This window comes from Mycteria americana, chromosome 2 (assembly GCF_035582795.1).
Source record: "Mycteria americana isolate JAX WOST 10 ecotype Jacksonville Zoo and Gardens chromosome 2, USCA_MyAme_1.0, whole genome shotgun sequence".
Taxonomy (NCBI): domain Eukaryota; kingdom Metazoa; phylum Chordata; class Aves; order Ciconiiformes; family Ciconiidae; genus Mycteria; species Mycteria americana.
In genome coordinates this window covers 150,685,318-150,710,982 of record NC_134366.1, presented here as the reverse complement: position 1 = coordinate 150,710,982, position 25,665 = coordinate 150,685,318, and the positions used below count along the sequence as shown (strand labels likewise).

The window sequence follows — 25,665 nt, the reverse complement described above, 5'->3', positions numbered from 1 at the left end:
AGCAGACAACTACCATGTAAGTCATGGTTCAGGCTGGGAAAAGACCCTTCACCAGGTGAGTCTAAAGTACAGCATTTATTCAGCTGCCCAGAGAGAGCTGTAGGAAGAGCTACAGGAGCAGCGCAGTAGCATTCAAGCTCTTCACAGTGCTACAGATAATTCCAGAATTGCCTTCTGTGCTTCACATCAGCTTCCAAAAGCTCTTGCCAAGCAAGGAATGAAAGCTAAGGGTTCATGCTGGCATCCATTTCGAGAAAGTTATCTGGAGAACAGCATGGGAGCCAGAGAGCTTGTGAGAACTTCTTTCCCTGAGCGAGAGCTTCCTAGGTTCCAAAAAATACTCAGGTATCAGAGCCCACAGGAGCTGATCCAGATTCTCTGGGGCAGTTAACCAACAGGTAGTAACTGCAGTAAGATACAGCCCAAGAACAGATGTGTGCTGCAAAACTACACCTGATTCAACATGATGAACACAGACATACTGTCCAGCTGATGCACAGATAACACAGGTTTAATTAGCCCCAGTTTGATTATCCGGTGTTGACATGGTTTTTATGACTAAGTCACCCTTGAGACGCTCAGAATCTGGAAATCCCAACCACAGATAAAAATTTCCTTGCAGCTACATAAACTCACAGTATTTTTCTGACAAACCTTGGCTAGGAGTTTTGAGCATTTTTAACTTATCAGGCTTGCAGTGCATTTTACAAGGAGAGTGAAGTCTTAAGGCATAAATCACTGACTTAAAGGAAAACAACTGTGCAACAATATTACAAGATATACAGAACAGGATGCACTTGGATTCCAGTTTCTGTTCATTGGCTCACCAGAGAGAAGGATCATAAATCAGAAATAGAGAATGGAAATCAAAGAAAAGTAACAGGAAGTGTCAAAATGAAAACCTGGCAGAAGTTACCAATAGGAGGAAAAGGAAAAAAGACTCCAGATGTTTTAAAAAAAACCCAAAACCTGGGAAAGATTCAGTGAACAAAAGACCTACAAGCAGAAAAGAAAAAATGATAGCTTGGGTGGAGGGCTTCTTCTCTTTCTTTCTCACATACAAGCCAGGTCTAGTGAGGCAAGAAAATATTTGTCTACTAAGAAGATGAGGGAGGCAAAGTGGGGAAAAAGCCATATAAACATCACCTCCCCTCCTTTCTTCCCATGAAGCACAGGTCTGGAAACTCTGATCCTAGAAATATTTCAACTGGGCTCACAATTCAAAAGGTTGATTAAATCCAGGATTATTACCACGAGAGAACTTGATCAGAGCAGCCAGGCTGTAATGTTTAAGGGGCTCCTTATTCGCACATACCTACAGGCTGCAGCGCTCAGGGAGGAGCATGTGAATCCCAGCCCTGTGCAGCACCAAGCTTTTTCCTCTGGGGCCATCTGCCGGCTTTTGTGCAGATGCTTCTCAGGACCTTTCTGGGACAATGATTGCTTTATCAGGTGCAGCGAAGGTGAGCGATGCTGGAGCCATTAGGCATGATTTTTCATGGAGCTGTAGTCCAAGCTGTGCTGGAGGCTGCGTCTTCCGTCCCATGTGCTGCCATAACTCCAGCTGGCGCATGATTCTTAAATTGGTCTTCTGACGACTTAAAAAAAAAATAATCCAGCTCCACTTCCCATACTTGCCTTGCGATCAGAGATGTTCTCCCCCCTTCCCCATGTGTTTGCCACGTTTAATCCAACAATGGCCCTGAATTTTAATAATTGTGAAGATAAGGTATTCTAAATCCTTCCTCCAATAAAAAACTCCAAACAACATTAATCTATTCATCTAAGACTTTTTCAAACAAAACTGTGAACGATGGGATTTGCAGACTGATACTTAGAAAGACTAAGTCATTAACTGATCCATATTTAATTTCTTAAAGAATCAAGCTTAGTCAGTAGACTCCTGAATCAAGAATAGGTTAGATTTTTATTTGTACATGATCATTTCAGAGTAATTTTACCCACTGGTATATATTTGTATCATGCTGCTCCTAAACTACAGTGTATTATTGTAAAATCATTTTCAAGCTGCTTAACTCAAGAATGGCTAGAAGCTTAAGGCTATCATTAAAAAAAACCCCATCAAAACACCAAAACCAACCAACCCATACCACCCCAGTCAAATCAAACACCTTTCTCCCCTCACCCCTCCAGCATACTTTACAACTTTTATGAATTTGAACAACACTCATAAATCATACAGTAAAATGAAGAAACCTTCAATCCTAGCACATTCCACACAAAAATAACCTTGTGTTTTAAGGAACCAAAATATCCCCTATTATTAACAGAAAATGTATGCTGACCCACCAACAGCAATTTGCATCTGAAAGGCTTACTACCTTTCAAAAATAGTTTTCTCTCTCAGACTAGAGAGACAGACTGATACACTTTCCAATTTAAGAGCTCCAGTTCTTCTGCTATAATTCAAGATTATATAGCTGGGCTATATTTTATTTGCATTTCATTTAAGCACAGAGCTTTTCCACTGAAGTAAGTACCCTTCTGCTTTCTTAATAGATTTGTCTACTTAGATCTGTTCCACTGCAGCCACATGCATTCAAATACGAAGAATCAGGAAAAGCCACTTGCTATATATATCAGTTCAGACTGCATGCACTTACATGTGAATAATGCACTGGAAAGTTACAATCCATCTGTGCAAAAGATTTCTAAAAGGAAAATAATGATTTTCTGTGTATTGTTATAGCATCCACTGCTCTGAGGTGAAAAAATGAACAATACGCTTCTTTAGAGATAAAGAAGATTATGATAATGGCTGTGTTACTGTTAGAAATCCTTAGCAATGCAGACATCAAAAGTAGTATTAGGTCTGTTGATGCATTAGTTATTTTAATGAATAATGCCACAAAGCTTTTTAATTATTTCATAATCCTCAAGATGTTGTTGGGGCTCAGAATGACCTCAAATTTGAGACATATCAGAAAGGCCACAGAAGACAAAACAGACATTCTTTGGTATTTTTGGCATTCTACTGCATTGCAATGATACTTAAACCTCAATATTAAGTCTTGCAAATCTGTACTGTAAAGATGCTGGAGTTCTTAACAAAACGAGCCCTTTTTTATCTGCTGGCTGGCTGTGTAACATATAAAGTAACCCTGTCAAGCTAACAAAACCCAGTGCTTCTCCACAGCCCGCAGCCAATGAAAAATCCCCTCGAGTGACATATCCCAACAGAGTTCTGGAGCAGTGGGAAGTAACATCTGGGAGAGTGTCTGACCAAAGACCAAGAATGAGGTCTTCATGCTCCTCAGTTGTTTCTTTATCTGGAACACTCGGGGGGTCACTTTCTAGAGCCTTCGTGTTATCCTTTTTCTTCTTCTTCTTCTCCTCTTTCAGTTTCTGTACCTTGTGCTTGAATATGTCACGATGTTTGGGTTCTTGAGGACCACAGAAGAGTTTGTCTTTGCTTAGATGCAGCAAGTCGTCTTCTGTTGGGATGCAAATCATGGCATGCAATTCAGGGTTCCCCTTTCTCAAGAGAGACAAGTTGACCCAGACAAGAGCCCTTGGATAGCTCATCAAGATTGGCAAAAAGACATCTTCAGTCATTTCCTTCTGTCCCAGCCGAGAAATAAGACGGACTCGCCGATCTTTTCCAGCAGTGGGATAGCACCAGGCTGATAATTGCATTAGTAGTTTTTCACTCCTATTAAAAATTTTTAAAAATAAACATCAACAATAGATATTAACAAGTAGTACAACAGAAATCCAGCGCCCCGCATATTTGCAAGAGCATGATTAAGAAAAGCCCTGGGGCTTTCTGCAACCTTCCAAGCTGGTATCTGTGTCACTCTGAGCACAAAAAGAACATGGGCGAGTGGAATTCATGTGTGAGGCTATTTCTTCAGAAGGAGACATTACTTGTTAAAACCCCCAAAACTTGTTAAATCACAAATGCTCTAAAACCTTCAGTGACATTAATGCAGTCCAGAACTGCCAACGTTTTCGTCCCCTGATAACTACACAAAAATGAAAGACCTGCATTCAGGCACTTCCCAAACAGTGTTGCTGCCCTCATGTGTTGCACTGGAATGCCGGGGATTCCCTATTGTCTTTATAGACCTCATTAAGTAGTGCAAGAACCACCTGTGATGATGTGTTAGAAAAGGGAATGCAAGCTGATTTACACAGCAACAGTTTTAAAATCACAAATACGAACCTCTAAAAGCTTCATCCACCTGGAAGCAGACAGAATATGCCAACTTCAAGAACACACTAAACTCAAGAGTATTAAATTTAACATAATTTAAGAAATTTACTTCATCTAGTCACCAAGTTTGCTGGGGAAAAGCAGAAGAAAGACTTCCACTCAACAGCAAACTCTGATCCACGACAAAACTATTTAATCTCCTCACTGTATTTGCATCAAATAATTCTCTCATCTTAATAATCAAGACTGAGCTCTTCCCTTCCCCAATTCAGTAATTCCCAATAAAGAACTAACACCTCACATGCGTGTATCATTTTGACATACCTGAGAACAATAAAGTCACTTGTTGTCATAGTTTCATCTCTCTCACCAAAGCCTTGGGTGCCTGTAACATCCTCTGTCTTTAGGACACCTTCAAAGCTTGTTATTTCCATGGTCTCCTCTACCTCACCAGCCTCAGGGGAAGCTTCTTTGACCACTTCTGCTTTGGGGTCACAAAAGCTATGCCCTTCAGTTGTGCAGCGCTCAGGGTGTGGGGAAGAAGGATGTACAAATTCTCCTGAAGCTTTCATTCTTCCTTCCCAGTTCTTCGTCAGCTGCCCCCAAGGACAGACGAAAGGCGACAGAGTGCCCAGCTTGACATAATTTGCCCTTTTTGCAGGTGGACGTCTAAACGATAAATTGAGCAGGTAAGAATATTTGTTTCCTCGGCCATTATTGGGTCCCTAACACTTCAAAAGGCTAACTTTGTCCTGCTGGTCTAATAACGTTTTCTGTTTTCAAAACCAAGTATTTAGAACAGAAAGTTAACTGTGCATTCCCTTTGTAATTTCACTAAGCAAGAATTTTAAAGTTATGTTATACTTCTAGACAACACTTCTGTATTTCTGACCACGATAGAAATATCCAGCATGGCTGAAAGGATATCTACTGTGACTGACATCACCTTTTCCTCTAAACTTCTCCTACTTCCCCCTCCTAGCTGGAAAGGGAGCCAACACCAGTTGGTGCAGAGGACACTTCCAGCTACCCCATACTCATAGTTAAGAGTTCTGTGTTTACTGCAGTGAAAATGAAGGCAAACTTCAAAATACCTGGTATTTAAAAAGTGGACACTGAAATATACCTCTTCATTCACTTCATTCTTTAACACTTAGTGTTATAGTGATATTCTGCCTTTGCCTTCTCCTACCTCCTCCCTCATTTACTGCTAAGGGAGCTTGAAATAGCTTTGTTTATTTTATTGTTACGCAGCCTTGTTACAGCCTTATAACTGAGCATATCTCTGGGAATAGAAGGTTTTAGTTAATTTATATGCACTGTTTAGCAGAGCTTTTCTGTTAAATACATCTAGGATTCTTTTCTTTTTTATATATAATATTAGGATTTAAAACACTAGTGAAAGATCTTAATAAAGTCCAAGTCTAAATGAACACAACAGATAATTAATGGAATATTTTAAGCAGTATTCATTTTTTTTCATTCTTGCAATCAATTTTGAAGTTAATATTACCGTTTGAATTTTTCAAGAAGACTGGCTTCCAGTTCTTTGGCAAACTGCATTCCCGCCTGGCAGTCTGGGAAATCATTTGGAGTGTGAGGTGTTCTTTGATATTCAGAATGCTTTAAAGCCTCTTGCAAGCCACCAACTCGTACACCTCGATATATCTGTTACAAAAACCAAAACCCAAAAAAGCAATGTTTGTACTGATTCCAGGTTCCTAACTGAAAAAAAACTATTAATGCTCCAGAAGCTACTGCCTTAGAAAAGGGAAAATCTATCACTTTAGCTTTCAAAAAGAATAAACTTAAGTATGGTTTTCACAGTTCTAGATGCTCATTTCAACAAAAATGTTAGTCATGGTCTTTAAATTTAATTCTGAAAAACTACTAACAAAACTGAAGAGAACTTCACAGGTTCTGTTCTTGTACGTTGCCAGGAATGTCATATTACTTTGACAAAGTCACTGCTCAATTTATTTTAACTGTACAATAGGTATCACTGCAATTAATCCCCCCACACATTCAAAAGCATAAATTTAACTGCAGAAAGACATTAAAACTGCCATCTAAACATTCAAAGCAGGATGCTCCAAACAGCACCAGAGAAGCATTCAAGCTTAACTCAAACTTTGTGTTTCAAGCTCTCTCCCAAATCAGAGGCAACCAATTTGTTGACAGAGTGGTGGAGATAGCCAAGCTGGAAATGGATTAGAAGCAGGCACCAAATGACTTCTCTTTAGAGACATATGCCCTTAGAAACACAAAACCAAAGAGCTATAGCATCAGCTTTCTCTCCTTACTCCCCATTCTGATTTCCTGCTTTAGACTGCCATGTGGGCACAGTTATACCCAACAGAAGATATGGAAAGCTATAGTTTAAGATTTTAAGACCAAGCCTCTGTCATCAACCAGTGCATACACCCTCTTTTAAAGTGGGATTTTGATCCTGTAATTGTGAATTGGTTACACAATGTGAAGTATACTCTCTAAAATCAATTATTTTGAACAAAATTACAAGATTTGTCATATTACTTGCAATTTGCAATGAAAGTCACTTACAAAAGGAATCCAGAAAGCCATGCCCCAGCCCTTTGGGAGATAGATATCCCAGCCACTCCCCCATCCTGGTCGATCTTCTCCAGCCATTTTCCCTGGCTGCTGCACCAACAGTATGGGAATCTTAGATTCACAAGGACCCAAATCAAGGTGTGATCCAGGTACCAGTAATTGAGCTCTCATATGGTTTAAATCCTAAGAAGGAGGAGACATTTCCCATAAGTTAGTAACCATTTTTCCCTCTTCTAGATACCCTTCCAAGATACAGAGAGGAGGTGAGCTTATAACTAGGAAAAATATACTAGTAATATGCTACACATTTGAACTGACCTTCATCGAGGCATGAAAAATGTTTTTAGAAAAAAGTATTAAGCACCCTTTTTCTCCCCTTCTTACTTCCACAGACCTTGATGGAGGGCAGGTACTGAAACTCAGAGCAAAAATGCACAGATGAAGGAGGAAAAACAAGTATTGCAACTTGATATTTATAGATTTGTGCACAAGACTAGACCGAACAGGTGCTTTCAGTCTGTCAATACAAAGAGCAAATCTGAACTACATCCAGGGAGATGGGACGAACATTTGGTCACGAAACAGTTTCACATAAAGCATGCTGGCACCAAGGCTTTGTCAATCACCAGTTGTTATATTTCATTGTACCACATTAAGGGTACATTTATAAAAAACCAGACCGTCAGACTGCCTCTTTACATGTCCCTTCTGCATCAGCTTTTTTATAAGGTAAACATTACATTTCATGCCAGCATGAAGAACACTGTCATATACAAAAAGATTGTGCTGATAACTGTTATGCACTAGTGTAGTATTTTGTAAGTACTCTGCTTTTTTTACACTATGGCAGCCAATTTGAAAGAGCACAAAATGAATTTTCATAAAGAGAGTATTTAGAGACATGTTTCTGCCATACAAATATTTTCTCTTTTTGATTACAACAGTGCCAAAAGTTTATCACCTCTTGTCACTAAATCACCATTTTACCCATGCATTTTATGGGTTGCTCCTACATTGCCAACAGAAATGTCAAGATAGGAGATTTCAAACCTGTAACAGCACATTTAAAGCTGGCTACAAATCACAGGTATTGCCCAGAATGCCCACAACACAGCGTGCTGCAGTTCAGAAACAGAGGGATATATTTCCTTCCAACTTCTGTGATTCTTTTGTGAGGAGAATCATCCTGGCTATGACTGAGGAGTGAATGGCCAGAGCCTCTCTGTACCACTTCATCCCTTTTATCTGCTGCACATGAGTCAAGGTGATGTATGAAAATCCAATTCCAAACCCTTCTGATAAATAAACCTACAACTATTTAGTCCTGTAGAAAATCCAATAAAGCTTTTTAATTGAATCATCAACAATGGTTGTGCAAGAACAGTACACAAAGGCTACAAAATAAACACTTCAACTGAGCATCTGGATACTACAACATTAGGAAACTACTACTCTTGGATTTATGCAAGTTTCAAGAGTCTCGCTCTGTGGACTCTATGTACCATTAACCATTTTCTCCACGGCAATCCACCTTCTTAGTTACCTGCTCTGAGATTTTATTTTCAGTGACGTTCTTACAGATGTCCTGGTCCCAGATAAAGCTGTGAGCACAGTCTACAGGTACACCCTCCAGGTACAGCTGCCTAACTTTATCATTATCTACAAAAGAAGAGAACCTTCAAACAAAATTCAAACAATTTTTGTGGCTTAAGTATCAAATTACCAAAACCACTCCACTATTGTAAGTACAATGAGCAGACAACTAAGTAAACAGACTATTAAAAGCTTAACTGCATCCCCCAAAGAAGCATCACTGCTTCTGCAATATCTTACTATCACATGTTTTTCCAAATACAAAATACAAAATAAACTGTTTTAGAAAGATTAACCTGGCATTCTCTTGCAAATAGGCATTTCTTATTACAAATTACATCACCTTTGGCAATGTAAGTTACACCTTTAGCATGCCACCTTTAATATTCTGGAATCTGGCCTTTCAGGCAGAGCGTGAAGCTCAACAGGTTTGGTGAAAATCAGAAAAAGCAACATTACAAAGCCTGAAATAAGTCCGCCTAAGTAAACTTGTAAGAGAAGCAAGGATCACCTTTAAGAAACATACATACAAAATATTTTTATGGATATGATTAGCATGCAACTACTTATTTAGCACTAGCTTCCCACTATGGATCTTTTCAGGCTCTGCACATCAAGGAAGGGACTATTCTTTGCTTATGTCTGCAAAGACCAACAGTTGCATGTGTTACTGAAGATAAATAACACTTCTAGCTTTAAAACTGATCACTGAGGTATTAAATAACCTATCTTTTCTTCACCTCCACAACCTAACCAAAGCAGAGAAAATGTATACCTACCTTTAGTGATCTATGGATTAACAGCCTTCAGTGTACAGTATGTAATGCATGCTGATCCATATCTTAAGTAAAATAATTCTTACCAATAAACAATACAACGAACCTATTAATAGTTCTGTGATTAAAACTTACAGGGACTGTGCTTGTTTTGTCATCTACAAGGTCTTACATATTAAAGGAACATAATGTGTTGGGTTTTGTTTTGTTTTTTAAATCACTTAGTCTTTCAAAAGAACATTCATATGATTTTTCCACTTAATGTTGACAAAGATTTCTCACCCAGAATGTATGGATTATTCAGTGGTACTAACAATACAATAGGTACTGCCAAACATAAATGCAGTAATTATTTATTTAAAATCTAGAATCTTTAAGATGTTCCCATTATTAAGAGTTGCAAAATCTTTTGAAATAAATATTAAATACAGCAGCACTCCTGACAGTTTGATGGTGTTATTAAGCTGATGCTTGCTATGCATTCTTGCCAATGAGTTACACTTACATGAGAGGAAGAAATACTAGAGAAATTATTGGATTAGGATGACGTTACTTCCCATTAAGAATGATACAACTAAAAAGAAAATCCTTGCCAATTCCCTGACAATTAAGCCAGAAGAATTCCTTCTCAGACCAAAAATTAAGGACAGGAACCTGAGCAGGAACCTAAAAGAGCTCAATACTCCTAGAGGCAAAGCACATTCTGTCTGGATATACAGCAAATATCAATGCCTCAAAGGAAGGAGGAAAAGACAGCAACAAAACTGTGTGTAGTGGTGGTGGGGAATTCCTTTCTGACTCTTACAGATAACCAAGGGGGAAGGGCATATAATTACAAGCAAACATAAGGTAAGGAAAGTGACTTTTCCATCTTCTGTACAGAAAGCATTTGTGAACACCAGAATCTCTATGTTTAATTTTTTAAACATGTTCTAGTTCCTTCAACTGTAAATTAGTCACTGTAACTTTCTCTGACTTTTTTTACCACTTCTTTCTATTACCACAGTTTAAGCAGTCTATCCATGTCATATTCTTGGAGTTGTTTACAATTCCTATATTCTATAATGGCATGAGTATATTTTTTTTCCACTTTAGAAAGCCCTTTTAAGTCAGTTTCTTTCAATCACCACAGTCCATCCAATATCCCCTTCACTACCCTAAAATATTCTTCTCTAACTTGGTACATTCTTTCTCCTTGATCCCCACTGAATTTGCAGAATTTAATCTCTCTACTAAGCATACTGTAATTCAAATCATAATACCAAATTCTCACACCAGTTCTCTTTACTTCTTACCTCTCTCCTGTTTTCTTCAGTCCACATTTTAAGATTGCTGGGGAAATAACCCTACTGAGGAATAAGTTGCTGATGGTAGTGGAAGTAAGATGTTAGAGCTAGTACAGGATATAGGGAGTTGTACTACTAAGCACACAAAGCTCAGAGACAATCAGCACATTATCTACTTCTGCTGGTGTCAATGGTTGGTGCTTAAACAATATAGGCAGACAGAGGTAGGGTTTGTTCCATTTCAAGCTGTTGTTCTGATTTGTGTAGCTGATTATCTTAACAGTCTTAGAAGACAGGCCTAATAGTAAGAGTGCTTCTATTTGAAATTTTTCCTTCCCTCTGTGAGGAAAGAGAAGAAAAAGCAAAAATATAAGCACTGCTAAGGAGCAGTTTCAGAGCCATATGTACGTAGGGGTGCATGATACCAGGACGACCGATGCCACATACCTAAACCTCTGCAAGAGGTGCGTTTACAGGCAAGGACTCAGGCTCTGTGTCTACAGAAGGAACTTTAGCTCATTCATCTTTCATGATGCATTCTCCTTCTATGCATCTCATTCAGCAATTGCTTAAAATCTCCACCATACTCCACGCTGAGCAGTTTTTAAGGCAGTGGAATTTGTATTCTCCCACAGAAGACAGTAAAAGCCTATCAAAATGTCAGAAGCATACTTTAAAATGGAGAAAAGAAAGCACTAATTTGCAGTCATGTAAGCACTGACTGCTTACTGGGAGTCTTGACTTCCAGAAGGCATAAACCTGCTGAGAAGACAGTGGAAAGTGGTTTATTCACAAACTTTCTATCCCCCACCTTGAAGAAATGAGGATAGTTCTTTTGATTAAATCCCATCAGCATGTGTCTATGACAAACAGCTTGCACACGTGCATATGCATTCAGGAGTGAGAGTAACTAGGAAAGATTGAAATTACCTTTGATTTGTTAGCATGTCACTCACAGGGGAAAAACTACACAGGCATATCTTAGAAGAGCATTTTGAAAAAAAAAAAAAGGGATATGGACAGATGCGTATCATTTCACAGATTGCATGTATGACAATCCACAAGCAAACATGATGGTTGTAACTTACCTAAACTATTCACTCATTTGACAAACAATGCATCTTTAAATTACTAAAGATTTCCTAAGAAAATCAGTTAGCTTTTACACAACATTAAAGAACAAGAGAGGCTAAAGCACATACAGAATCTGCTAACCTACGCAGTGCCATTTCAATCTTACTAATACTAATCCTAATAGTATTTGAATGTCCAGGAAGCAAAAAGGGGAAAAAAGCATGGAATACAGCAAGGGTTCCTTTTTACTGCTCAAACAACATGACGTGTCATTAAGGCAAATGAATGACCACCAACATTTCTTAAATAAAGATCAGCTTGCTATATTACCACATCTGAGTAAGGTTACATCAAAACCAAGGCTCAGAAAGTTTACGTAGTTCTAAGGGTCATAAAAAGATTACTTCTTATAGAAGGGGCAAATTAATACCACCAAATGGACTTACAGATCTTAGAGAAGTCTAACTTTTTTTTGGGTGGGTGTTACTGTGGAAATGTTAGTAATACTATTGCTGTAGTGATGTATACTATGTGCCATGATTAAATTCCTTCCTTTTTTGGTTAAACAAATTGCCCTTCAAAAAACTGAAAAGCAGGACAGTCTCCATTCCTGGGGCACTCTTGGCAAGAGAACCAGTAGAATGAGGAGACAGAACTGGTTGGAAAAATGCTGGCAAAAGTGCTAAATCAAGCTAGAAAAATCTTTGGGAATATGTTGCTTTCGATGGAATTCTTGCTGGATATTTCAGTAATCTGACTTCAAGTACGGCAAATAACAGGGTCCTGGGGAAGAGTACAACACTAGAATCAGTACGTAGTGTTGCATTTCCTCACTCTGCCAGTTCCTAGCCACTTGTGGTTCACAGACTTCTTCAGTTAGAGGTGATCCTTTTGCACTGAGTGGCCTTCAATAGGTTCTCCTTCATATATTTAACTGATTTTTTTTAACTCCTGCAAACCTGCCAGGCAATCAAAGAGGCTTATAGGAAAAAGGAATAAATCTACTTGGTGTAGAGAGGCATTGAAATAGGCAACAAGACCCCACGCTCCAAGAGATTACAAACTAAACTGATAGAATTCAGGAAGACTTATAATGGGTCCTGAAACAGTAAATAGTGGCAAGAAAGCATAATGCTTGCATAGAGAGAACAGATTAGACATAAAATGCATTCTGTACAATAACTGATTATGTCTAGGCTTCCTTTTAATTAATACATATGCAATTTTACTTTTTCTTTCAAAACACCAAGAATTAAATGCAACTGAATGCTTTCCCCCGACTAGAAAATTATAAAAGTATCTGAGCTTAATAATCTAAAATGGATTAATTTTCTAGAAGTATTTAAAAAAAAAAAAAAGTAACTTCTCTGCTTTTAACTACTTGAACAAGGAGGCCCATTAAGGCAGAGATATAGCACAGGTAGTAGCTGGCACAGAGCCAACTACAAAATTAGGTTAGGAACAACAGTCTTTGGAGAGTAACAATAGCCTCTCTTTCCAACTAACACCCAGGAATACTCAATGAGGCAGACAGGAAAGTGGCAGTTAGACCTCAGTCTTGAGTTTCTCAGGTAGGAAAGATGAAATACCATGTCATAGGATTCCCCCACTGCATATGTAATAGGTATGCAGGAGACTGTGAATGATCCTGTAACTCTTCCCACACAGTGTCAGGAAGTAACTCAGGCGGGAAACGTGGAAAAGCAGCCACTTTCCCTGCTGAACCGTTAGTCTCCCATATTCTCTCCTTAACTGCTTCTTGTAGGAGGGCTGGCCTCTCCTCTTCTACTCCCTTACCATGATGTCCTTTTGATATTCTACTAGAAGACAGCTGTATTGTCTGTCTTCTTTCATACTTCTGCCTACTCAACTTTTTTAGTAGTGACGTGCTTGTGTAACATCAAGTCCTTTAGCAGAACCTAAATTAGAAGGTATCATGCAGTCTACCTTTTCTTGCTAGCTGGACAAGGACCTTCTTCCTCTCCTGAATAAAAGTCAGAGAGGGCAGATGCAGTTTTAAGTTCATGATGAAACAAAAAAAAACATTCAGAAAGGAACGAAAAACCACCACCAGATTTTCTGAACGTTTGTGGTTTAAAAGATTTTGCAAGTGACAGACAACCCCAAGTAGAAAGATCTCGAAGACGGCCATTTCTAGCCAGCCAAAGGAAAAAAGGCATAGGTATTTTCCTCCTCTTGACTCCCTAACTTACACCATTGCCTCTTTACCATGGCCCTCCTTCCTGAGGGACAACCAGCTCTGGCAGTGAGAGAGAAACTACTATGAGACATTTCCAATGCCTAAATGCCTTCTGCTGATCTTGCCTTCTTGAACACATCTTCACAGACATGACAAGCAGAATGAAGGGAGCTGAATTACTTCTTGTACTTGCTAACTCCTCTACCAGCTCAAACCAGTATCTGTAAACAAGTGCTATATCGCTCACCTTACTTCTCAGCAGGAAGGAACCAAAGTAGAGGTCATGTATGCTGCAGCATTTCCAACAGGAACATTAATGACGAGAGAGTTAGCTGAGATAGTTAGCTGAGCAGAACTAATTAACAGGAGAAAGGCTGTTCTAGATACAGAGGGTAGAAGAGGAGGATGTAAGAAAATCAAAGTAACAGAGAGCTGTGCAGAGAGCTAAAAGACTGAAACAGGTGTTCAACCTGATTTAAGTGAAAGGTAAGGCTAGATTATTCTAGTGTCTTGCAAACACACCACCAAGGAAATGAAGTATTTTCAAGTCTCTGGAACCTTCAACTTGTCCTATTTGCTACTGTTTGCTAGCTGGCTGGAAACACCTACGCAGCACTGTACACAAATCACACTGTATACTGTATATGCTCTTGCACATTTTTGAAGGACATTCAAATCCAACTGAATTTGAATTTTGCGCTGAAATGTTGTGTAAGTCAGCACTGAAATGGAAGTTTCAGAGGTCACGCTTGCATCTTTCATTTTTTAACATAACCACCATCTTGGCCATCTGAAATGCTAATCTTGCAATGGTAATTATTTTTTTTTCAGTGCAATTGCAACTTTCATCATTGTAGGACTATAAACCAGAAACAGCAGATATCTTCTTGGAGAGATAAACAGCATCAGGAAGACTAAACAGCAAACAGAAACTTACTAAGTAGCTTTTAGCACCTGGTTGGCCTTGCCAGGATTCGAACCTGGATCATCTGTATGGTCAGACAGAGGCTTCCACTGAGCACAAGACCAGCTTTGGTGCATGTCCCTCCCTCACAACTGCTGTTCTAAAAAATATGCAACTTTCAAGCTGTTTCTGTTGTGCCAGGGGCTGTGGAAAGGGGAAGGAAACATTCTAAAATTGAATGCCAGAGAAAAACAGCAAGAGACAATCAGTAGAAGATGACAGCAAATGAAAGTGTAGAGTGAAACTGAATCTCTTGCCTTTGGCAGTTCCACAAGCAGCATAATATAAGCAAGACATTTTACCTTGGTATTTTTCAAAGTCTGGCATGGCTTTTGTCTTCTTTTTTGGCAAATTGACTCGAGGATCTCCAACAGTGAGGCCCAGTATTGTACCTGGTGGCATTTCTGATGGTGAACTTATCCCTTTAAAAATACACAGATGAACACTGCCATGAAACCATCAATTAAGTTGTGATCTTTTTCTGCACTCCTATTTTGTCCATTTTTGCCTGCAGGGATGTGACACCACTGTAAGCCAGAGAAGCAAACCAGAGTGCTCAATTTAACATGTTTTGAAAACTCACCAATGCTTGTTAAATTTCCAATAACAAAAGACAACAATAGCAGCGTAAGACTTAGTTTGTAATTACATTTATGCTTAGCATAGAAGTGAGGTCACTCCCACAACTTACAGACTCAATTCATCCTTTGCATTTGGCACATCTCTTAAAGAACAAACAACCTTGGTTTTATACTTGTCTTCCAGAGAAAGGAAATTAAAAAATGTTTTTTAAAAGTTTTACCTCATCTCTGCTTAACTGCCTCACATTGGATAGCTCAAGTATAGGGCAAGATCTACCAAAGCCAGTTCCTTACCTGCTTCAGTGCTAGAAAGTGAGGAGATGTTGTTAACTTTATGATAGGTTACAACTCAGCCAAATATACAACTGTTCATTAGAAACACCAATATATAAAGCAAGGTATAATACTTTCACTTTGGATAGGAGCCTACTATTTTATCTGTGGAGGCATTGTACAACTTATTGCCTTAATTTGGTGTGTATCGGGGGAGAGAGTGAGAGTATATGTCAGACATATCCCATCAGCAATCTCAAATCTCAGTTCATGAAGACAAGAAGCAACATTCAGTTTACCTATTAAGAGTTTGGACTACACAGAGGATTAAAATTCCCTTAAAAAAAGTTGATGTAACATTTCTCAAATCTTTGACATGCCACAGTAATTACCTAAACATATGCTCAATGGCATCACTCTCTTGATCAAGCAAAAAAAAACAAGCATTTCCAAATTGAGGTCAATGTATTAGCATGCCAGTTTTGACCACTAGAGTTTAAGAGTTTCCCCTACCTCCCACAGCACCCACATGCCCAAATACCTTCTAATAGCTCGAAGATAGCACTTTGACGTTGATGAAGAGATACTTTTTCAGAGTCCTTGCAGTTTTCTACCCACCAGTTATTCAGTTCTGTCTCTGAATCCGCCATCTCCTGGAAAACAACACATCAAATTAAACTCAAGTGGTCATTCAGTATTTTCTATCAGTATGAATTCTCTTTCAGTTTGCCTTAATCACTATAGTTCCTTTCTTCCTCTTCAAGTTTCAAACCAAAATAATTTCTTCCTGATGCAGTCTATTCCTATACTCCACCTTACAGTAATCCCCACTAAGCTGTTCAGTTTAACCTGTGTTCCAAAAATAACCAAAGCAATCCACAATGCTTCCTAATTCTGTCGTTAATTATTTCTTACAGAAAGCCAGATATTTCACAGCCTCATCATGTTTGCTGCAAGAGACAAAAAACCCCATTAAAACCACAGTGATGCTATGTGCCAAGAGGTGGACAAAATACTAAATCCTGGAGAAACTGCGTATTTGATTGAAAACACAAAAGTTTTCTATATCTTACATGTCTTGCCCTTTAGCTCTAGGTGCTCTAGCTCATTGCTTGAGAAATACAATCTATGGTTTGTCAAAGAGAATATGAATTATGCTGGACCCTCTCAGCACAATACATCACTACAGGAGAAACTACATAACCTGCGCAACAGCACCACTGCTTCTATTTTCTTCCTACCCCCACTTAAAATCCAGATAGGAGTTCTTCCTGAGATCAGCATTAGTCAAGTGGCTTAATACAGAGAAGCTAACAGAGTAGAAATACATAGGTTAGCCTTTATAATAAGTAAGGCTAGATAGCTTACTATTATTCCTAGCAAAAATAAGCTTGCACATTCTAGAAACCTTATCAAAATTACAGTAATATCCAAACTTCTAATTTCCTTACTGTTTGGAGGGAAGCAGCTTTCAAGGTCTCTGTAAGGACGGAGTGTGATAATGGGCCAATCAGCCGGTATCTGAGAATCTCCATAGTTCTATCACTGAAACAAAGGAAAATTTCAGGTGAATGTACAATTGTACAACACACATTTTTTTTTCCCCAGTACTGTTAAAACCAGAATTCAGCTATATTAACTGGTTAAGGGTCACAGTTTCTGACTCTACTATGAACAAACCTGATCACAATGCCAGTAGTCTGCGAGCTCCAAGAGTAGGACTGGAATGGATCTCTAGTGCCGTCACCAATTATTTTTTTCACTGGCACAGCTTTTTCTCCTTCTTTATCCTCCTTCTTTCTTTTCTTGCCAAGGCTCGGAACAACATCTGTTTGTTTTTCCTCTTGAACTGATGTTGTAATAGGCTCAGGAATATGGATTTCTTCAGGCTCTGAACACTGAAAAACTGCTTTTAACTCTCTCAGCATGTCCTTAAGAAAGATGAAAAGTTTGGATTAGGATGATAAGCAGTGCATTGTAAACCTTAAGTACAGTTTTAAGAATTACACTCTACTATTTTATTTTCCTATATGGATTTAAGGGAATAAACTTCATTCTGCTAAGTCCAGGGCTTACTATCAAGACCTGAAAGTAATGTTGAATGTTGCGAAGAATTTATTCTCACTCAAATTAACATAAGAAAAATTGCCTGGCACAAAATTTTACTTTTTTATTTTTATTTTTTTAAAGTTCATTGCTAAATATCAGATTATGAACATCTGTGATGACACCAAACTTAGCCTGTTGGGAATGCCACTGGGAAGGATGTGAATCAAGCAACATGATATTGCAAATGTATCCTGAAGCAAGTGACACTAGAAAACTTTTAACAAGCTCAAACACTAAAAAAAAAAAAACAAAACTCAGAGGCATGCACCTTCTGTACCAGCTCTATAAAAACAAGTTGCAGAACGTAAATATTGTTAAGAGCTGAAACAGTCTTCCAACTTTTAATTCCTAAAGCCATGTATTATATCCGGCTCTTCTACACCTTTCAGAAGGTATCTCCAGCATTAAAAACATACAATGCATAAAGAAATCAGAGTTCAACTATAAAGAAAAAAATACCTGTTTGAGAGCTGGATGCATCCAGATCCACAACTGCCTGTTTTCAGACCCATCCCTGGGTTTCCAAATAAATGTAACAGGACCAAGCATATCCTCAGGATAGCGATCTGCTCGGTAAAGATTCAGGGAACCCTCGAATCTTCCAGACAGACAACAAGCCTCTTCAAATGTTAAACCTAAAGAAGAAGATACTAATTGAAAACCAAAATAATCTCGTTTAAAAAAGAAAAAAATTGAAATTCAGCTGGCTGCTGGCACAGTATCAAAGAACGAACATGTACCACAATTGGTTTATTAACAAGCAACTGAAAGTAAGAACATCTAGTGCTAGTATGAGACACTTTAATTATGTTTTTCAACCAAAATCACAACACAGTGTCAACTCTGTTACCACCACTGAGATTGGTAGGAAGGAAAAGGATGGGTCATCCTTTAGTCTACTCAGAATCTTAACTTTATTTTGAACTACATAAAATTTACCTGTGTCAATGCTACATATTCGAGCAAGTTGCTTCAGAAGCTCATTCTCTTTACCAGTCAACTCCAGACAACAATAATATGATAAGTCCTGAAACAACAGGATAGTGGTAAAGTGAGAATAACTCTTGAAAGTGAGCCTGGCAAGGAAGGATGAGACAGCTTCACAATTTACACTGAAGTAGTAATTTTTCATTCACTAAAATTTGTGTCAAAGAGAAACAAGTTTTCTTTTTTAACTTAAAATTGTTAGTTACAGGAGAGCTGTCATGCATTTCTCATTTGAGGGCCAACCTGCCTCTCAAACCAACAGACCAAAAAGGACATGGAACAAAGCGCCTGTCTTCAATAGCATCCTGCTCAGGAAGATGATGCAGGGATTCCCTGAAACTCTTAGCTCTTGAGAAGACTGAAGATGCAGTATTTTAGTCATAGTCACCATAAGACTCTTCTAAAGGTTAATCTTGTTCTCTCTGATACTCGCCACCCTTCATTACAATTATGAAATCACTCATTTCATACTTAGCAGTTATTAAAAGCTGACACAACAGTACTTCAAAGAGACAGAAATACTCATAACTGAACAGTTGATTACTTCACCTTGGCAAAATAACAAAGAAAACAAATAAAAAAGATGTAAATGTGGTACCTGAAGAAGGCAGTGCTTTGTCATGGCTCGGTAACAAGCCCTGTAGCTCTTCTCCGTAGGGCTATCTCCTAAACAGTATCCCCATTTCTTTACCATATGAAATCTCTTTGCGTGCCAAATATGCGTTTCCAGCCAAATATTCTTTCTTTGCCTGCGATTAAACTCTGCTACCAAATTTATGTGGCGCCTTCTAGCTTTGCGGCATTTAGTCTTTGACTGTTCTTTTTTCTGATGTACAGCTTTCTCTGCCTGTTTTTAAAAGGGAGAATATTGAAGTAAATCTCAAAAAGACAAACTTCTGTAGAAGACAAAGGCTGACATACATAACGATACAGGAAGCACTAGCATTAAGTTATACTTTATTCTGATGTTAGTTCTCCATAATTCTTGAGGCTAACTAACACTTTGAAACTTTATACACAAGCCCCATCCACACAAGTGCATCAAGGCTTGACTGGAACCCATAGATAAACCAAAATCCCGACACATTCAGAAACTTACCAGTGAACAGTAAGGTCTGCTACTTCCTGTGTGAAGTTTTTGCCCAACATCAATATATCCACATGAACAAATGAACATATTAGGAACACCTGGATATTTGAGCTCATAAAGAAGCAGTACGGACTCTCCAACTGCCAGGTAGGACCCTAAGGATTCTACAATGTATAGAAGTGAACAAGAAAGGACTGTAGTGATGTCTTGACCAAATTCTTGATAAATACCCAGTCAAGGTCTGAATTATTATGGGTGAATGCACGGCTGGAGAGGAAGGCTTGACTCAACGTTTGATTTGTCTTTTTGTGAAGGGAAGTGGTAGAAAGAAATAGGGACTACAAGACTCACAAAAAAATTCTTAGGATGTCCTTTGTATGTTCACCAAGGAATAGTTGACAAGACACCACTGGTTATAAGAATAGCAAAGGAATGAGAATGCTCGAAGATCACTGCCAAGAGCACAGAAAACACTGAAGCAACCCACGACATCTAAGAAAAAGGAAGAAAATGCAGCAGAATCGGAACAGTTAACTTTGAAGAAGCAGACTTCAAACACTGAAAAGTAATAGGCACAACCTTTACAAAAGGAAATAGCTCAGGAGATATGACAAGCTGCAAGAAAACACAAAACAACACAGCCTGTGCAAACACTACACCAAAAGACCTGAGGAGAGAAAACATAGCAGAAGAAATACAGCTGGACCAGGGCCAATTAAATAACCTCAAAAATCCAAGAATTATACAAGGAGTGTAAACAAGGATGGGAGAAGTGTGAGCCTGTACAGAGAAGTTAGAAAGGCTATCACGCGAAAAGAGTTAAAAGGACACAAAAGAACCAAGCATAAACATTAAAGAAATCTAGATTATTTAACAAGGATAGAGCACATAACTAACTACACAAAATAGCCCATGCCTTCTTCCTTCAGTTCACAGAAAACAGGCCAAATTGTATCTCTTGTCATGACCAACGAAGCAAAAAGAATGCCAACCAGAGCAGTAAAAGAAGAGATACAGGTTATGAAGATCCAATAAAACACACCCTGAGGAACATGTGTGGAAGTACCCGAAGCAATTTCTGAATCATGAACAACTATCTTCAGGAACTCAGGGTGGAAGAGGTAAGGTCTCAAAGAACTTAAAAAAGACAATGCAAGAAATATGTTAATCAGTCAACCTTAATGCATAGAAAACCTACCAAGCAAACTCACTTGATCACTTAAAGAAGTGTCTAGAGACAATAAAGTGATCAATGCCAAACACCAGACATCATTTCACAATAAAATCCTGCTGAACTGATTTTTTTTCTATTTTTTTTTCAAAACACACAGGAAGGCCACAGTGGGTAAGGAGCAAGTAACTCCACAGGAGAATTCTGACTAAACGTTGAGATACTGCCACAAAATGAGAGAGTTTCATGAGCAACCAGGGATGGTCAATTAGTAAGTCTTAAGCTTCATGCAGCCTGCCAACAACTCCAGCGTACCTCCCACGTTTGAGCCACATAACACATGAACCATCACGCCGGTCATGAACAGGCTATGCTGGCTTGAGTCCGGCAGGATCACACCCGACAGCTGCGGTGGGGTGCAAGGTAGACAGGTGTTATCAAGGACTCCTAGATCACCTGGGACCAATGCGCTGCCTGAACAACCCCTCCTGCAGTGGACCCTTTTATCATCACTACTCTAACAACTTTTCAAGATGTCCAAAAACCACAAAGCCAAGTGGTTAGTGACATCTACTTGAGCTACCATCTAAAACTGAGGCATTTTGAATCCAAATGTCAGTCAAAGTTTGAGAACCTGCGCACACAGGGAAGTTTCGCAGATAAGCTCAGGTCTGAACATTAATAAACATACAGCTGAACACTGTGCATTAGCTATGCCCACTATATAGTCTATCAAATACTATAAAACGCACTCATACCTCTTTCCTGGCAATCTCTTGGAGCCGCCTGGGTAGGCGTTTAATATTGTGACTCATAGCTCGCCTTCGCATGTGCCTAGGTAGAGTCTGGAAAACTAGAGAGTTTGAAGACTTCTGCGCAACTGCTTTCAACATGGCATTGATCTCAGCAGCACGAGCTTGAGCAAAGGTAGACACTGGAATGAAGAGAACTGCATCAGAGCATGACAAATAGCAAAAATCAAAGAAGAGGACACTGTACATAAATTACTGAATTCCAGCAGAGTGTTCCTGGTACATCATTCTAATGACTTCTTGAGATAAATGCACATACTGTATACTGTTACTGAAGAAATTTCAATTCTTTAGATATTCTGAAGCTTACAAATATGGTTAAGCAAATACTTATACATGAATGAATCTGAAAGCCATGGTATAACCAACAAGTCCTATTTGCAATAAGTACTTCTTTATTAAATTAGAGTAGCAATCTTTTCAGATAGTATTCAGAGAGATTAAAAAAAATTCAGCATGGAAAAAAAAGGAGGCAGCAATCATATTACAGACTGTTTTAAAATGATCAAATAAAAAATCCAGAGGTTGGTCTTGTTTTATGCTTATGGAAGTGTATCTACCATCAGAGCACCGCCACATTTTGAAAAGCTAATCTGCTCTCCTAAATAAACGTTCTGTCAGATGAAAAGTTGTCTTTAACTCACATCATGGGCAAAAACAGTTTCACTGGCTACATTAAAAGCAGATGACTGTCAGTACTCATTTTGCTGGCAAACAGAAACCAAAATGCATATCCCTCATTACAAGTTAAGTGCAACTTTTCAACTCAGAAGTCTGAAAGGACTCATTGAACAACAGCTGGTCATTCATTCCAGTACACAACTACTTCTGTGTTTTAGAGAAAATTAGGAAAAACAGAAGAACATAGTATCAGTTCTAATTTTTGCTCTTGCACGAAAACAAAGACAGACAGCAAACTTAATTACCAGCAAGTTGCCCTGAGCATATAAATTATAACCTTTTCCTTATATACAAACCTGTTATGTATTTTGGCATTTCCTCAGAAACACTCTGGCATCCTCCTTGCCATCCTCCTCTTCCTCTGCCTCTCTCTCCTCTATTTTGCCCTTTTGGAAAATACTGGTCTTTCCTGTAAGAAGGCCCAGATGACTGATTTGAAAATTTCTGCTGCTGATACTGCTGCTCAGAACGAACATCTCCTGGAGGGTTTAGAGATGAAAAGAGGTAACAGAAATGCAAAGCAGTCTGAGTAACTGATAACTATACACAGTCTTTCCTCATAAGATTGCATTGCACGTTCCTCCTATTATATTTAATACATGTACCTGAAAAAGCCATCAGAAATCAGAAGAATTAAGTTATTTCTTACAGGAAGAAATAAAAATTTTGCACTGTCCTGCAGCAAGCCTGCAGTAGATTAAGTAACTTTTGCACATTCTGAAAACGGTACCCAATCCAGATTTTGCCTCCAATACTCCATCAGATCCAATAGGAAAGACCTGACTAAAATCGGTCTATCCAACATCAGCAGTGATTTTTACTATTGTCTAGTCAGGGTTTTAGTACCAAACCAGTAAAGTTAATATTTTTCCCTCTTGCCCCTTGATTTTTTTTTCCCCATAAGCAAATGTGTTCTTGTCTCACTGACATGTATTTTTGTTACAGCAATAAATAAGGTAAGCATGATACATGTATGTTGGTGCAGTAACTTACTTTCCTGGTACAGGCATTTAAACCAATATTGCAATTAAATAACTAAAGCCTACCGTAAGCTTCCTAAGGTACAGAAACACCTTTCAAGAGTGATAAGCACCTAACAGTACTTCAAGTTTAAGAGGACCTTGAAGTCCTATCTAAAGATTAGTTTATATTCAACCTATTCAGTTAAGTCTTGGTTAGGATTTCTAGTACAACTTGAGATATGTTTCTCAGGCAGCTCATGCTGGACAACTGGACTAAAAAGGGCCAAGACAGCCATTTCCACCACCCCACCCACTGCACCAAGAGGAGTGCTTGAAGGAATATGGGGCCATACAGTTCAGGGAGCTCCTCTAGCGAAAATCAATCTCTGCATCAGGAGAAATGGGGTAAGAGATTAGAAAACATTAGGTTTTAGGTTGATCAGCTTCTTAAACAAGCCTACCACGTTGTCCCAAAAATGCTATCATTGGCATGAGGAACAGCCAGAAGCAGGTTCACCTCCAGTAGCCTCAATTTATGTGAACTTAAAATGTCAAGGAACCTCCTTTTTCCATTTCAAATAAGCATGAAGCTGAAGTTTTATGTTCAGCAGCAATACTGTTGCAGTCCTGATGCAACGACACATCAGGCAGAACTGCAGTAATTCAGATGAAAAAATAATCCGGGGTGGAAACAGAAGTTAGTTTTTATGTGGAATAACTCCCCGATCTGGGTTCTCCACATAGCTGAGAGCAGCACTGTCCAGTGAGGTGAAGGTGAGAAGGAAATAGATGGGAGAGATGGATGCTCCTCAGTCAGCAAATCTGTGTAGACCTACAGCCCACTGGACAGCAATTAACTTGTATCACAAAAACACCCTTTCACTGTCAAGTTAGCCTAAGAATGGAGGAACTAACTATTTTAATCAGAAGATGGAAGAGTGTTTCAAAAGACAGTGACTAAAGAAAAACTAAATTATTTCAGGTACTATGTAGATCCATAGTTTTATAACACATATTTAGATTTTTTTCTTTCCTGTTTCTACAAAATAGCCCCATAAAACCGAGATACTCACTAACGCTACAGAATAATGTTCTATGGATGAAAATGTGTGCTATTCAACAGGACATAAAACCATATCCATGTAATCTTTGAAGCTCCCTGCTACAAAAAAAGTTAGAAAACTGTGTTTAATCTGACAGTACTCCTTTAATGATATTCCAAAATCTCAGACAGGGCTGACCATAATTTGCTATGTCATTCTGTCTGCTTAGGAACTTTTCAGTCACCCAAATACACAGTGACACCTCAGCATTTTTTTGTTCAACCACAAGATGCAGTCTGTCAGCTTCTGAAGGCCTCACAGTAACAGGCCCTGCTCTTACATGTGCTTTTTTCCAGAAATAATACAGGTAACAAAATAAAAACATGAAATGGGGGTGTGGAAATCGAAGTCCGATTGAAGCATTCAGGACGCAGGTCGAAACACACATCCGACATACAGGTTGACAGGATCCTTCAGTCTTCAGCTGCAAAGGTTACCTGTGTACATAAATCCTCCAGCAATGACCTAGCAAAGCTGCCATTTTAGGGGAACGCCTTGCTGCCTCCTGCCAATACTCTTCCATAGATACAGGACCCACAAACGCCAAAAGGCAAATTGGCTGGGCGTGCTGATCTGATGGAAAAACAGTGCATTTACCATAAGGGCAGCAGGCTAAACCAGCTCCTCCTGCGGCTCCTAGGTCTGACAGAAAGAGAAGGGTGGTCACTGGACGGGGTATAACATCCAAATTCATTTAAGACTAGAAACCGCAGCAGGCGGATAGGGATTTGTCGTGTAATCGAAGGGATGATAGAGAGAAGGGCATATCAACGAGATTTACGGCAAAAACAGGGTTAAAGAAGTCACCGGCAGGGGCCGACGCCCCGGGGTGCTCCCACACCGGCAACGCCTCGGCGGCCGCCGGGGCTGAGAAGACGGGGCACCCAGCCCTGAGGGGGGGACACCCTCTCCGCGTTCACCCACCCCGGCCCTGGGTAGGGGATCCCCCCGCCGTACCTGGGGGCAGGCAGGCTCTGCTCCCGCCGCCAGGGAATGGCCCCGGCTCGGCGGGAAGGGTGACGCTGGCCGGCTGGTTCCTCATCTTCTTGGCCCGCTTCTTCTCCCTCGCCCCGGACATCTCCGGCAGGGCCCGGGGAGCGTGCGGAGAGGAGGGTCACACCAACCCGCCCCTCAGGCAGGCCTTAGGCGTCCGGCGGGGGCTGCTCGGCCTTTCCGTAGCGGAGGGAAGGGCAAAGGCCAGGAGGGGTTGGCGGGCGATACAGCGGCGGGCGGTACAGCGGCGGGTGGAGCGGAC

General features: G+C 39.5%; 1 protein-coding gene across 1 annotated transcript; it reads right to left on the bottom strand.

Annotated features, from left to right (window-relative positions):
- Nucleotides 1–1,908: 1,908 nt before the first annotated feature.
- On the bottom strand, nt 1,909–25,657 carry POP1 (POP1 ribonuclease P/MRP subunit). The gene is made up of 15 exons (XM_075495018.1): nt 25,368–25,657; nt 22,642–22,824; nt 21,611–21,786; nt 19,190–19,438; nt 18,544–18,631; nt 18,064–18,239; nt 17,176–17,426; nt 16,947–17,040; nt 16,037–16,148; nt 14,944–15,063; nt 8,292–8,407; nt 6,740–6,931; nt 5,691–5,845; nt 4,502–4,846; nt 1,909–3,673 (listed from the first exon to the last, which is right to left on the bottom strand). The coding sequence occupies exons 1-15, from the start codon at nt 25,486–25,488 to the stop codon at nt 3,013–3,015; spliced, it is 3,039 nt and encodes a 1,012-aa protein (XP_075351133.1). The 5' UTR covers nt 25,489–25,657; the 3' UTR covers nt 1,909–3,012.
- Between the last annotated feature and the right edge of the window lie 8 nt (nt 25,658–25,665).